Source organism: Durio zibethinus, chromosome 14, assembly GCF_047325235.1.
Source record: "Durio zibethinus cultivar Kanyao isolate XHJ-2024 chromosome 14, ASM4732523v1, whole genome shotgun sequence".
In the NCBI taxonomy this organism is placed as follows: Eukaryota; Viridiplantae; Streptophyta; class Magnoliopsida; order Malvales; family Malvaceae; genus Durio; species Durio zibethinus.
In genome coordinates, this window is record NC_143175.1 from 20,068,245 (window position 1) to 20,082,914 (window position 14,670).

The 14,670-nt window shown below is 34.1% G+C and overlaps 2 protein-coding genes and 1 pseudogene across 6 annotated transcripts; 1 reads left to right on the plus strand and 2 right to left on the minus strand.

Moving 5' to 3' along the window:
- Positions 1 to 1,973: 1,973 nt before the first annotated feature.
- On the plus strand, positions 1,974 to 3,509 carry LOC111294006 (dehydration-responsive element-binding protein 2A-like). The gene is made up of 2 exons (XM_022887123.2): positions 1,974 to 2,223; positions 2,463 to 3,509. Exon 2 carries the CDS (start codon positions 2,610 to 2,612, stop codon positions 3,426 to 3,428), a length of 819 nt encoding a protein of 272 aa, XP_022742858.2. The 5' UTR covers positions 1,974 to 2,223; positions 2,463 to 2,609; the 3' UTR covers positions 3,429 to 3,509.
- A 367-nt stretch (positions 3,510 to 3,876) lies between these two features.
- Positions 3,877 to 8,444, minus strand: LOC111295128 (vacuolar protein sorting-associated protein 24 homolog 1-like; annotated as a pseudogene). Its single transcript, XR_016327665.1, has 6 exons — positions 7,910 to 8,444; positions 7,638 to 7,714; positions 6,331 to 6,433; positions 5,149 to 5,270; positions 4,253 to 4,446; positions 3,877 to 4,158 (listed from the first exon to the last, which is right to left on the minus strand). The product of XR_016327665.1 is annotated as a vacuolar protein sorting-associated protein 24 homolog 1-like (transcript).
- Positions 8,445 to 9,053: 609 nt separating this feature from the next.
- LOC111295517 (uncharacterized) lies at positions 9,054 to 13,440 on the minus strand. Of its 4 annotated transcripts, XR_016327666.1 has the most exons (6): positions 13,229 to 13,440; positions 11,676 to 11,930; positions 10,803 to 10,890; positions 9,843 to 9,909; positions 9,657 to 9,731; positions 9,054 to 9,418 (listed from the first exon to the last, which is right to left on the minus strand). XR_016327666.1 is itself a non-coding variant. In XM_089743721.1 (5 exons), exons 2-5 carry the CDS (start codon positions 11,797 to 11,799, stop codon positions 9,365 to 9,367), a joined length of 333 nt encoding a protein of 110 aa, XP_089599847.1. In that variant the 5' UTR covers positions 11,800 to 11,821; positions 13,229 to 13,429; the 3' UTR covers positions 9,054 to 9,364. The 4 variants fall into 4 exon arrangements, 3 of the variants coding, with proteins under 3 accessions (XP_089599847.1, XP_089599848.1, XP_089599846.1); XM_089743721.1 differs by lacking the exon at positions 9,657 to 9,731 and having other exon boundaries at positions 11,676 to 11,821; positions 13,229 to 13,429; XM_089743722.1 differs by lacking the exon at positions 9,657 to 9,731 and having other exon boundaries at positions 11,676 to 11,884; positions 13,229 to 13,429.
- Positions 13,441 to 14,670: the final 1,230 nt, after the last annotated feature.

Genomic DNA, 14,670 nt, shown 5'->3' on the forward strand with positions numbered 1-14,670 from the left:
TCCCTTTTTTTCTTCTTTCTTACCAAATGGAGTGTTAGACAAATGTGTACAGAACGGAAATAGTGAGATGGAGGTCTCTATCCCAGTTAGCCGTCGATAGGATAGTGGGGGAACCAAATTAAGAACATGTAACTAACCATCCTGAAATATTGATTTCATTATAATTTATAAGTACATTAAGCCAAGAAACAAGACTTTGGTGTCCGGTGTCTGTCCGTATTTCAACAATTCAGATTCAAAATGCCTCAATTTTGGATGTTGGCTTGCTTGACAATGCAGTTTTCTTGGTGTGAGTGTCTGTTCATCTATTTCTTTTTATTGCTTTCGGGTTTTCCCTTGACAGACTCTACTTTGCCTCTAGCATTTGTTTTCTGCTGTTGCTGACTTGCTGTTGCCTACTGTCGCAGTTTACTGATCTATTGAGGGCCAGTGCCGTTAGTTCCAAAGAGTTAAAGAGGGTGGGTGAGAAGTTAGTGGAAGGGAGGGAGGTAGTAGATATGGAGATCAGAAAGAGGAACAGGGGACGTGGTTTGAGGAAGGGGTAAGCTGTGAGGAGGGGTTAGAAAGAGACGACTAGAGATTAGTATAAAAAAAAAAGGAAGAGGATAACAAAATGGAGTAGGGTGAGAGGAGGTGCGTAGGTGTTAAAATGTGGAGTGCGGGCTGGTAAACTATGAGGTTGCGGGAGAGGATGGATCAGAAGATTGAGAGGATGGGAGTAGGCGGTAATGAAATGGTCTCGGTGGCATATGAAGTGGAGGGCAGATTTCATTGAGGGGTTTGCTTGGTTGCGGTTTTGTGACAAGGGCTTGGTGGTGGGTGTTGGCGGCCGGCAGAATAATGTTTGGTAATTTTGGAAGGGTGAGTGCGAACTTTGAGAGGAATGAGACTGGGGGCTTGGAAATGTGCCAATCATCAAAGACGACATTATCAGTGCAGTGAAAATGATCAAAGATATACTAGTATATTGAGTTTTGTAGTCTGAGTTTAGTTTGAGTGAGTTAGTTTGCACTTGAAGTAGACAAGTTTCAGTTCAATGTCTTTTGGCATTATTTCTGACTCAGAAATGCACTGTTTTTCGAATTTTAGTTTCTTTTTTTCTTTTTGATATTTTGTGCTGATTATTTAAGATGTTTTCTCTCATGCAGATAAAAGTTTCAGTAAATTCTTGTATTTTTAGTGACTTCTTATAAATTAAAGTTCAATGATTAGAATAAGAATTTTGTGAAAACTTGGGTACTATTCTTTGTATATAAAATGACTTAATTTATGTTTCCCATAACACTCAAGCTTTTGTTGTCAAGGATTTCACGGGAAATTTTGCTACCATTCTCATGCAACTTACAAGACGAAATTTTTCATAAAAAGTTCTGTTTATTATTATTATTTTTTTTTACCCTTGCTCTCTGATAATGCTTAAATAATTGAATTTTGTGAATGTTATTCTTTTTATTGAATAAATAAATGAAATAATTTTATATGTATATAAACTAATTCTGTTATAATTGTTATTTTGATTTAATCATTTATCAAATCTGTTATGATTTAACTTTTTTTCCATTTAGTTTCTTTACAAAATATCACAATTATTCATAAAAGAATAATAATAGTTAAAAAAGGAAACAATTTTTTTTGCTTGGGCTTTTGGTTGGTCAGGCCTTACGATAAAAAGGCCCTTTCCTAGCTTGAGAGTTTGGAGACTAGCTGCCTAACTAACAGTTCACGGCAGTGGCAAATCCGCAATTAATGAAAATTTTTGGAGTAAAAATGGAAACTAAATTATAAGAGAAATTCTTCGATACCAAGTAAACTAGGATAACCTAGATAGACTCGGGAAGATTCGGATGACACGTGCTAGCTGTGTCCTGATAACAGAGCATTACCAAGCAACTAAAAATCTGCCACGTCATCTAAAAAGGCTAAAAAAATAAAAAAATCTCAGAATAGAAATATTTAAATATCCTCCCGAGAGTCCCAGACTCCCAGACATCTTCCGCTCCTCTCTCCCGCATTACTTTCTGCTTCGCCCCCTGTTTCCTGAAACCAAACTAACAAAAACAGAGTTCTCCTCTGATAAAACAAACCAAACCAAACGCAACAAAAATTCACTGTGTCCTTCTCTTTGGGGAAAACAAACAAAACCCTGTTTCCAAGATTAATACCTAAAGCCCAAGAAGGAAGGTTCTTGTCTTCTTGGTACTTCTGGTTCTGTTTTTTTGACAGGTTCGTTTTCTTTCTCTTTCTTTTTACTATCTTTTTCTGATTTTAGTTTTAGTATTATTTGAGTTTTGGTCTTATTTTTTTTGGGTTTAATTTTAAGTTTCCGATTGTAAATTTCTTTCTTATTTGTTTTCTAAGACAATGAAAAAAAAAAATTAGGTCTTGGTTTTTTTCTCTGTTTCTTTTCACTACTTGAAGTTTATTTCGATATTGACAATTTTTTCTCTTTAATTCAACTGCAGATTATTGAGGTTTAAAACTGTCTAAATTACACTGTTTGTAACGGCTAACTGTTATTTCAAGGGTATTTCAAATACCCATTTTTCCTGAGCCTTTATTTACTGAGACACGGTTGCTTCAAAATTCTGCACATTTGGATCAATTAGAGTATGACTTTTGCTGGTGATCAAAATCCAAAGGTGGATACTCCTCTTTCTATGGATTCTTCTAGAAAGAGGAAGAGACGCTGTGGTTTATCAGTTGCTGACACTCTCAAGCTCTGGAGTGAAAAAACCGAGGCCAAACACGCCAGAAAAGCCCCTGCTAAAGGCTCGAAAAAGGGGTGTATGAAAGGTAAAGGAGGGCCTCAGAATCAGAATTTTGTCTACAGAGGTGTTAGGCAGAGGACTTGGGGTAAATGGGTGGCTGAAATTCGAACTCCTAATCGAGGGAAGCGACTTTGGCTTGGTACTTTTTCTACTGCTTTCGAAGCTGCTTTAGCTTATGATGAAGCTGCCAAGACGATGTATGGTGAAAACGCTATCTTGAATATGCCTCATATTTCGGATTCTGACTCAATGGCAACTACGTCATTTTCACAAGCGTTTTCGGAGGCTACTACTACTTGGGCTGGTTCTGACTCCATGACTGCATCAAGCAACTCTGAAATTTGTGGCAAATATGTGGGTGGTGAAGATCAAACTAGGATGAATACCCACTTTCTGCCCGGTGATTCTGAAGCTCCATCGACGAGTGGTGCAATGAATTGGACAGCGGATGAAATTCAAGGTGTGAGTGACTTCAAAGCTGAGGCGAATAAGAAGGCAAAACCAGAAGATGAATCCATGAAGGAGACAGATTATAGCTGGCTTAACGGATTGGAGTTCATTGACGGTATTCCAATGGATTGTGGAGGGAATAGTGTCTGGGATGGTGTATATTTTTGTACTGAGGATGAGTGTTTTAATATAGATGAGCTTATTGGTTGACTTGTATTTTAGACCTCTACATTTTGTGTTCAAATCTTTTTTACTGTTAGTGAACTAACTTATACAAATCTTTTTCACTGACCCTTGAGTTTGAGTAATAAAGATTTCGCCATCATTCACTTATGTGTTATGATCGGCAAACAAATTGAGCTACCGACAATTGGATGACTGTCATGAAGAACGAATCCTGATTGCTGTTGATAGTACATAAAAATTGAGCCATCTGCTACTTGTATAAAGCCCTATTAACGACGCAAAGATAAACCCACATAATTTTTCATAGGAGAAAATTTGAAATTCCTCCATGTCAAGTTTAGTAAGGCAAATAGATTTTTTTTAATATACTCTAAAGAAATTGTTTTGTGAAGTCTAGAAATTTTATTATCAGTAAATTTGATAATTTATCATTTAATTATATTAAAATATTTAAAAGTGAAATACTAATTAAATGAAAATAAAGAAGATCAAAACTTTCTGATCTTGTAATAATTAAAAAATAATAATTGCCCCCAATCTAATTCCATCTCTGATGGTATGGTGGGTTCAAACTTCAAAGCTCTATACAACCTATGAGCACAAAATGCTTCTTAGTAATACAAAACACAGTTCTACTTGATAGACAGCAAAAGAACACCAAAAAGTAAAGATTTTATGATCTCACTCGGGCAAGTCATGCCCTTATCTCTTCTAACTCTTCTTCATCATCTCCACCCTCTGCTATTGCTTCTTCCTGTACTAGTTAAAAGAAATTAAGTTCCAGCTTTTTGCAATAACAAGTCCCAAAAAAAAGAAAAAAAAAGGCATGGGGATAAAGTTTTGCATACTTCATTGGAAGTGCTTTCTCTTTGGGCAGGTATCCTCACTCTTTCCTTCTGAACAGCTTCAGGAAGCTGCGCAGCAGTTTCACCAGCTATTTCTGAAAGAACCTTATCAACTTCTTCTTCAGTCTCTTCTTCTATATCTTCCAAATCCAATGCTGTGTCAAGAGCATCATTTATGTTTCTTCAATAACCCCAGCCTACACCATTTATGAGAGAGGTGTAAGGTTTTATATGGAAAAAGGAAAACAGAGGCAGTATCTTGAAACAAGAAAAAACTCTGAAAGAAAAGAGGGTAATGGACTTTCCAAATATGTGACATGCAGATGCTTCTCACATGCCACTTCCGTCCCTTATACAAAGGGGATGTTCATCAGTTCAAATATGTTACAATTTTGTTTCTTCACCCCTCTTGGCTGAGCATCAAAACAAGGAATAGCCCTCCTTCCCAGTTCATAAACAGGTAAACTCCCAACGCACCTCCTCCCCCTCCAATTTTATCTCCATATTTTTTCTCTGAAGAGAGTTTTTGTGTTACTATCAACATCTTCAAAGAAATGAAAGAAAAATCAAACTCCAAAATGTTGTAAACAAACCTTTGGACAAAAGTTTATTGGTTGAAAACTTGTGATTTCAATTGGACATATTCAGAAATTAATTTCCTGACCAAGTTTACTTCTGTGTAACTTTCAGCTAAAAGCACTAACAGAAAACTAATCTTGGGGCAACATAGCAACTCCAAACAACAATAGTCGAATGCCAAGTGTTCTCAATGTGTTAGTGTTATTTCCAATGTGTTGAGAAAACAGGCATTCAACAGGAATACAGCTGTCAAGGATGATAAATATTATGAAACAAAAACTGGCACATAAATGCAACAAAAATACAAACTTTAAAATTACCTTGGTCATTTCTTTGCTAAATTCTTGCATAATGGCAGCCATTTCTGGAGCTTTCATGAGGTTGTTTACAAGTTTCATGACTTCAGCGCTCTTGGACAAATGACCAACAGTTCGTGCAATTGCTTCAATTCCATTCCAGCATAAGAAAAATTAGAAAGAAAGGTTGGAAAGGAACAGAAGAGATATATATCAAGCAGTTCTTCCCAAAGAATAAAAAAACAAAGGAAAGTAAAAGGCAAAAAAGGAAATTGTTTCCCAATAATACACATTATCTTGAACAAGGCTTTCCCAAATGAAATCTTATCCATCAAGCCAAGTGAAGATTCAAGGGAGATGGAAATAATTTTGATAACCAAAACTTCAAGCAAAAAAACAAGGCCTTGTCGGTGGAGAGAAGTTATAAGTGAAGTTTTTAAATGCTGGAATAAAGGTGATTCTAGATTGGAAGTTTATGAAGAACTTGAAATGACTAATAACTATTTTATTAAGAAAGAGTCTACAATCAATCAATCTTGCTTTTCTCCAACAAGCGGTACCTCCTTTAATCAGGATACTGAAAGAAAGCTCGAGAATATTGACATGAATAAATCCTCATTAACTTTTAAAGGCTGAATCCATTGGCAGAGAGAGGTATAGACTTATCTAACAAGGAAAGCAAAATGATTTCCCAGACCATTCTGATATGAAAAATTTTTATCACACTTCTGAGTCTTCAGTGAATTTTTTACCAATAAAATGGCTAAGGAAACATTCAACAACCAAAAACTAGATTTCCATAACCTTTGAAAAACTAGGAATCATAGTGTTCCCTGTCTTTCTACCTATTAAAAAGTGTAGATGCATAGCTTCCCTAAATAGATACTTCAGTAATCATCAACATTCTATAAATAATAACAATAACGCTGACTGATAATAATCAAAACCACAGTCTGTTAACCATCAAAATTGTTATTCTCATAAAACATAATTTAACTTGCACATTTTCCAAAAGGTAGAAAAATACATTAGGTATGTCAATTTATAAATCTAATACTTCAAAAACTGATATGTTCATGGAAATAAGCACATGCCAACAACATTCTCATCCTATGTTCCAACTTAAAAGTTTCCAGGTATAGAGACATAATACCATTATTTGGTATAAACGTAATGCAGATATTTCAGATGCATAAATTGTCATACCTACATTCTCTCCAAGGTGCATTGATATTGCATTAAGTTGGGCTTTATTCTCATATAGACGGTTCACAGCTTTTCTTGACATTACAATTTCTTTTGCAAGTGCCTGAAAATATAGAATAAAGATCACCATGTGAACGTACATAAGAGAAGATTCATCAATAACAAGGCAAATGCAAAATTATAGACATACAAGCATGCACACGAAGGGAATAGATAAATATTCTTGTTTATCCAAAAAAAATATATTCACAGACAAAAGAGACATACACTAGGGGCACCCAGGTTTCATTTGATAGGACCCAACTAAACCATGGCCCATTTCTTGATACTTAAAATCTACATCTTTTCTGTTTTCAGTTTGCAGTTTCCACAAATAACTAGTCAAGAGTTATTCCAGCTTCCTATTCCTAAGTTAAGTTTCTCAACTTTAGAAAACTTGATGGATGAATACCTTAAATCACAAGTAATGAAAGGTTATAATTGGAAAAAATTATTATAATGAATCATTTCCTTTCTTTTTCACTCTTTATCCAAACAATAGGTGTTAGAATTCTTTTCCTTTCCTTTCCTTTATTAATTTTAATTATCCAAACAAGAGATACATATATCGTTTCTTTTCTTTTAAAAAACCTTTTGTTTCCTTTCCTTTCCTTTCCTTTCCTTTATAAATATTTATCCGAACATTACCTAAGACTCTGCTAGTATTACAGCATTCAATTAGCATCCTTTTCATGCATGCCCACTCATCTCATTTAAACAAGCACAAAATCCTATCTGCTTCAGCAATTTAAAGACCTAAATTTCTCTACGTCATAGTAGGACCCAGATCCTTTTACAGTAAACTTAAATTTACAAGATATAGCAAAACAGAAATAAAAAAGCTAAGACTAGTTATTAATACATGATAAGAGCTAGATGCTACTTCCAAGAAGGAATTTCATGATAATCGGTCAAAAAAACCAAAAGAACAAGTACAGAAATTTACACTAGAAAAGAAAGTTAGTTCAGATAACTTCCAAGCAGTAAGACTAGTATCCAAGAAAGGCAGGAGACGAAGTGGCAGCCATTTTGGCAACAAGATCAATCAGATTATCTGTGTGCCTTAATATATAACCTCTCTTCCTAATCATACCATTCTAACCACCCAAAAAACAAAAGTTTAATTCCTCAATAAATATGACATGAATCATGATCAATCTATTTAACATTAGTTCCATTAAAAAAATTAACAGAAAAATGAAATCATGATCAATCTATTTAAGTGAAGTTCCATTAACAAAATTAACAGAAAAATGAAGATTTTTCACCTAAGCAGAACCCATGTCATTTCTCTTGACAGCTTCTCTAATTGTTTTCTGTACACTTTTCTCCTCTCTCTGGACATCTAAAACAAAAACAACATAAAGTCCCCATCAATTTTCTTATCAGACAATTTAGACCTAAACCACAAAAAATAACAAAAACCCATTATTGCAAACCTTAAATATCAACTACCCATTAACTCAAAAATCTAAATTACCACCAAAAAGCAATCTTTAAAAATTTGCCCAAAAAAATTAAGGAAAGAATATTAACTTGCCTCTAATTTGGCGCTCAATGTTACGGCACTCTTGACGAAGCTTTCTTTGCTAATCTCTTAGTAATTGTTGTGGGTTCGGCTTTGGTTTCAACATATTCTTAAATTTATCCATCTTTGTCTCCTCTCCCTGCAAATTACTTGTTTTCCTTTCTTTTCTTTTTTATTTTTCTTTCTCTTAGCCCAGACAAAAACAGACTGAGAAAATTTTGTTAGGAAAACGCGTGGGATTTTTCTCCCAATGGGAGGAAAGAAAATGGCGTAGAATCAAAGCTTTTTTTTTTCCTCTAATTTTCTTTTCCGTGTTTGTTTCCCCAGAATTTTTATTTCCTTTTTTTTTTATTTTCTTTTCCTTTTCTATTTTCCGGGAAAATACGTAATTAACACAGTTTGCACTTTGGGAACGACGTCGTGTCCTCAAAACACGATGGTCTTTTTTGAAGGGTATTTTTCTCCTTCCTCCCTTGACACAGCAATTTGGATTATGTAAATTAATAAGGCCCCTTTCAGTGACGATTCCAGTGCCGTGGAGTCCTACATCCCGCCCTATAGCCCCCAGTTAGTGTCGTTTCGACCCCAATCGAGGCTCCAGTGAGGGGCAATCATAATTCTTCCAAGCAATTGTATACATTTATGGGAAAAAATTAAATTAGAACAAAGAAATCAAAATAAAAATTTATGTTAATTTTTAAATGTTATATAAATATTAATCAATAATCTCTCTCCACTATTTAAGAAAAAAAAAATCAACAACAACAACAAATTATGTATCAAACATTGAAGCAAATACAAGAATGCTTTTAATAAATAAATGATATCACCCTGACAAAATTAATCCGACTCTGTTTTATGACTCCCCAATATAATTCATAATTTTTTAATAGATTCTACATGTGTGAATAATGATATAATCGTATAAATGTATTGAAAAATAATGGATTAAAAATAATGAAACCAAATCCTATATAAAGTACCAGCAATGAAGCTTGTATAGAAAAACATAAATTCCTGCACTCGTTCATCAAAATAAAAATGCAAAACTTAATTGAATTCATCAAGGAAGATCATGAACAAAAAGTTGATCCTGTAGGTTATGAAGTTACATAAAATAAGTAAATTGCGAAGAGATTATATTAAAATGCCAACGAAAAAGCAAATATACTCACACTGTCTTTAGGATTTCATTAGTTCATAATGAGTCTAATACATCAATTTCCTTTTGCTAGCCAATATGTTTATAGTTCGTACCATGTCAAAATGAGAGTTTAATAAGCCCAAGGGCGCAAAGAAAATCCAGGACTGCAACAGGCAGTCAATCTAATGAATATTAATGGAGGCTTTGGATATCTGTAATCTGCAATAAGACCAAAAAATAATTTACAAAAGTCAGCGACAAGAAGCAAGTCCTCCACTGTCTAACAGTCTCCATGCCACTACTTCACCATCATCACTGATTATCTAATCAAAGAGCCCATCATCGTGCCAAATGTCAACTAGAAAATCTACCATCTCCTGCAAAATATACATCAATCAAGTAAACAGATATAAGAAGTTTCCCAAAACAGTAATAGTTATTGCTCTGTTGTCATGGTATTTATTTATGATGATATTCTCATGGGTGCAGCAATTCATTTAAACCAGGGAAATTGGGTCAGTCCCTTTTTTTTTTTTTTTTTGTATATTTAAGCAACTAGAAGGAGGGAGGGTTTCAAATCTTAAACGTCACTACCCCTAAAGAGAGGAAAATAACCGCTAAACCAAGCTTGATTTGTCAGACCAGCCCATTTTGAAATAGTAAAACACTGCCGAACAAGCCTCCTTAGCCCTTAGCATTCAAAAGTATGATAAGATGGTTAGGATCTATTGATTACTTCTTCTATTGTTAATTCTATAAAAACCGTTCTACTCTTGAACTGCAGTTTGAAAGTACACTTACTGGCAAAGGAATTGGTTCAGAAAAAGGCTCATTAGTTAAGAGAAGCTCTTCATATGTTGTGGACCAGCTGCAACAGAAAGTTTTTGCAGTTATCATCCACATGGTATTTGGGTAACTATAAGACAAGGTAACCAGGTAAAATCTATGATATCAAGCAATATCATATAACACGTGAGAAAACCAATCAGGAAGACATATTCTAATTTATTCATAAGATATATTATAAATAATAACCCTTATTTCTATGTAGCAAATTTGTGATAGTTTCCTGTTAAGTTAGATCATATTTATTTTATTTAAACTTACAGGTATCTTGGAGTTTGAGAATCCACATTAAGTAACATCAACAACAGCCCTTTTTGAACAAGAAACCACATCATTGCACACAATCACCTTATGATAAATATGGCAAACAGAAACAAACAGGTGCCCCTAGACAAGTTATCTAACATTATTCAAACTTCAATAAGGTTTCCAAAACTTTCCTTTTAGCATTGGACAGTCATGTAAGAGAAAATGCTAAAAACCTTGATTTTTCAACAAAATGTAGCAGTTAGACAAACCCACATTTCCCCCAACCGCTATAGCCAACCCAAAATAGCAACTTCAGCTCAAATTTTTATTGCACATCTTGAGGAAGAAAAAACTGGCCAACCAAGTGTTCATACCGATGCCTTGTACCAACAATTTAGTTCTCCCTAACCACTTTCCATACAAATTGCAAGCATTTTCCATTAAATGCAATTTATTATGTTTCTTGTTTAAACAAAACCTTGTTATCAATAAGCATACATTAAGAAGGGCTAGAATATGGAAATTGTACAATAATGATGCAATTCCAACTAGGCCATTTCCAAAAGCATATATGGTGCCTATCTACCCCAGCCAAAATAGTATAGAGTCGAGCAATACCAAACAGTCATTACATAGAATGAAAAGAAGATTATCAAACTGGTATACCTTAGAACTGGATCCTTACTGATCTTTCGTGACTGTTGAGATTTATCCCCCACCCACCTTCTTCTGTTCTCATGCCAAGCAATTGCAGCTACATAATGGATTGAATTAGGTTATAACATCATGCTTGAAAAAAGTAACTATAAACTCCACTGAGAAAAAAATAAACTAAAAAAAAATACACCATGAGAAAACCCATATGAAGCATGGAAAGAAAAACCATAAACAGTTGTTTATTGATCATTTCAGTCTCATTTTATTTCTAAAAATATTAAAATATAAACAATACTGTAATCAAAGAATTTTTATTTAATATCTTTTAGATATGCTTTTGCATCCAAACATGCTTGTAACCTTTTTGCTACCACAAGCAGAAAACAAGTAGCAAAAGCACAAATCAAACGGAGCCTAAATTATGTATAAGCGCCTAAGTTGTAATCCTGCAGTTTCTTTCAAATGGTGCCATCAGAGAGTCAGTACCTCAGTTTTTGGTGATAGAGAAAGCAATGGGCTCTGCAGGGTAATAAAATAGAGATAGGACAAGATCCATAATGTCAGATGATGAACTATCTCTCCACTTTCAGGAAAATCTAGGGATTGACACTATCTTTAAAATGATAAAGTTATGCATCAGATACTCTCAGACAGCAAACCTAAAGCGCATTGCACATTAATGTTGACTTTTCCCACAACTCACATCTAACTGGCAAACCATAATTACAGGATAGTACATCAATAAATTAAGTTCTCAAGAAATTGTAAGTAGAATTGACTAATAATGTAAACCTATAATGAAATTTCTTAAAAGTGATTGCAAAAGTGGGAAAATACCTAAAATGAAACACTATTATGACTCATTTAAAGAAAGGAACATACCATGATTTACAATTACAGAAATGCTTGCATCTTTTTCTGCAGGCTTTTTCTCTTTATCAGCACATTTTGGACACTCAGACGGTTGTTTCTCATTCGAACAGGAATTTCCAGCATTGACCTCCATCTCCAAACCAAACGACCATTCCCTTTGGCAATAGTTAAAATACTAGTCAACAGTGTTCCTCTTAAATTCCCTGATAATTTATCCACTAAATTTGGAGAGGGCTTCAAGACCACCGTTATGCAAAAACAAATCTTTTTATGCAATAAAAAAATTAAAAAAAAAAAAAAGAAATTTTCAGCATGAATATGGACCATTTAGAGCATATAACTCCACGAATTAAGCATGTTAATGTTATATGCTATAGAATACATAACAATGTATTGCGACATGATATGTTTTTAGGTAAATCTATTTTTACATCACATATATCTGACACCTTATCAGTTATTTTTTTCACCTTTATTTTAACTTTCCTGATATACTGAGGAATTGAAACATCTTAAAACATTCATAATTACATATACAATATTAGCAATCAAAGCTAAGTTCTAGATCATCAACTTCCTTTTTCCCCTAGTGTTTATTTGTTTCAATCCAACATATTGAGATTATCCTTACACACACAAAACAAGAGCATGAATTTATGTTTAAAGAGTGAGAGTTCAAAAAATAAAAAATCCTATCAGTATGGAACTCCCCAAAGGACATTTATGTCTGTTACGTGCAATGTGGAATTCAAGAGCCCAACATTACTCAAGTAGAACTTATAAGAGAGTATAGCGCTAGCATGTCTCTATAGATAGTATATCCATTAAAATGAATCAAGATCTGGCCGATTTACACAAAATCAAACTATGAAATCTGGAACAACCCTCCAATTCCAGAAAAACAGAAAGAAACAGTTTTGCCATATGTTTCAGCATTGGTACCATATAGAGAAGCTTAATGCTTAACCCTGTATGACATAGCACAGATTGTCTCCCCCAATAGAAACCCATATATCAATTACTTCCCATGAACCAAAAAGAAAAATCATTGCCATAAAATCCATCAAGTTCTTGGTCCTAGGAACTCAACAAAAACATGAATGGATTCCTTAATAATTCCATGAAGTGTCCTCATTCAGAATCTAAAATTGTTGAGAAGACAAATTGAAGAGAAGGCAAAAACCTAAAGAATCTTATCTTGTTTAAGACATTAAATGGTAGTAGATTTTAATAACCTTGACCATAAATATGTACTGAAAAAATACATTCCAAATTCCTTGCTTTTCAACTTAGAAATCAACTATAATAACAACATGTGTTCTACAAGAACATTAAAGAAAAAAAAAAACTCATATAGACAAAAGATTCATAAAAAAAAAAAAAAAACCCAAAAAACCCATACTTTACAAAAAAATTAACGATGCATTTGGCCATGAAAAAGAAAAACAAAAGAAACCAATGTCAAAATCAACCAATCCAAACAATAAAACAACAAAAAATAATTAAAAAAATGAAAAAAAAAAAAAAAGAAACCAATAAAAGAGAAAGTAAAAAGGCCGTACCTTTGGAAAGGGAAAAAATGTAAAGTTAGGATTCTGGAAGATGTTCTATGTAAAGAAGTTTAAAAGGACATTAAATTTAAAAAGAGAAGAAGTCATTTTCTTTTGTATGTTTTCTTGTTCTGTTCGCTTACTGTTTTGTTTTTTTTTTTTTGTTCTTAGCTTTGGTTTGGTTTAGGTTGCGTTTGCACAGTTCTCTGTTTTATTTTTCTCATGTTTCTGTTTCTTGTTTTCCAATTTTGTTTCTTTATCTGCTGACGTGGAATTTGGGAATGGATAAACTGCTGTGCCGGTGAAGTGAAAATAATTGGATTCTTTTCATTGCTCCTCTAAAAATTCTGTGTCATCATTGTCCGAGCTTTTACCGAAATAAGAGTAATTTAAAATTTTTATTCTTTGATAGAATAAACTTTAAACTTATTTCCCTTGAAAGGGTAATTTAAACCAAATTAATGCCATGTCAGCCTTTCATTCTTCTTTTTCACCCTTTATTTCAGCATAAGAGGGACCCAAATACGTGGACGCTAGTCGTACCTGCCATTTGACGCTGTCTCACGTCCTACAGAATAACTCCCTCCAGTAGGCAGACAATCGAGGCTATTAGAGAGGGAATGAGCAATGTTTTCTTGGATATCATAAAGGAAGCGGATCTTTATCTGATTTAACTGAGGGGATTTTTCCTTGTTCGGATTGTAATTAACGAATTTTACTGTCATAGATCTGTTACAATACATGACTTCCAGCGTCTGGACTTGATAATTTATCTGTACAAACTTCATGTTTTAATTTACGCACTGAAGAAAACAGTTGAAATAACGAACCTACCATTAGTTAGAGGTTTTTTTTTTTTTTTTGTTGAATAAAAAGTACATAAAAAAATAGTCAAACCCCAGCAGGGGCTTTACAAAATAATAGCTCTGGGAAACTTGATTCTTATTACATCAGCCATTAACAATGGAGATAAACTAGAAGGAGATTCTTCAAACCACACAAAGGTGGAACCAATGGAGGGCCCGATTTTATCCAAGTGATAAGCACAAGAGTTGGCCTCCCTGAAGATGTGTTGACTTTTGTAATTGCGGATGCGTCCCAGCAACGACCGACAATCATCAACAATAGACCAGTAAATATGGGAAGAAGGAACATCATTAGAAACTAACCTTAAGACAAGTTCAAAGTCAACTTCCACAATCAAGTTGTCAAATCCTCTGTTAATAGCAAAGCGGAGCCCCTCCCTAAGCCCCAAAGTTTCGCACATAAACTGGGAGTGATCCCAAGCTTGCAAGAAAATCCTCCCATCCAGTTTCCAAGATAGTCTCTAAACAACTCCAGCTCTGCCAGGATTACTTTTAGTAGAACCATCAGTGTTAAGTTTGATAACGTTTTGAGGAGGAGGCGTCCAGCCAATGTTAACTTGTGTAGTATTTGGTTGGATTTTCAGATAA

Bases quoted from the DNA above. Each gene is read 5' to 3' on its own strand.
- LOC111295517 (XM_089743721.1), bottom strand. From the start codon at position 11,799: ATGGAGGTCAATGCTGGAAATTCCTGTTCGAATGAGAAACAACCGTCT. The intron at 10,891-11,675 runs GTATGTTCCTTT...TCCATTATGTAG, and splicing joins TTCTGTAATTGTAAATCATG to CTGCAATTGCTTGGCATGAG. The intron at 9,910-10,802 runs GTATACCAGTTT...TTTCTGTTGCAG, and splicing joins AGTAAGGATCCAGTTCTAAG to CTGGTCCACAACATATGAAG.
- LOC111294006 (XM_022887123.2), top strand. From the start codon at position 2,610: ATGACTTTTGCTGGTGATCAAAATCCAAAGGTGGATACTCCTCTTTCT.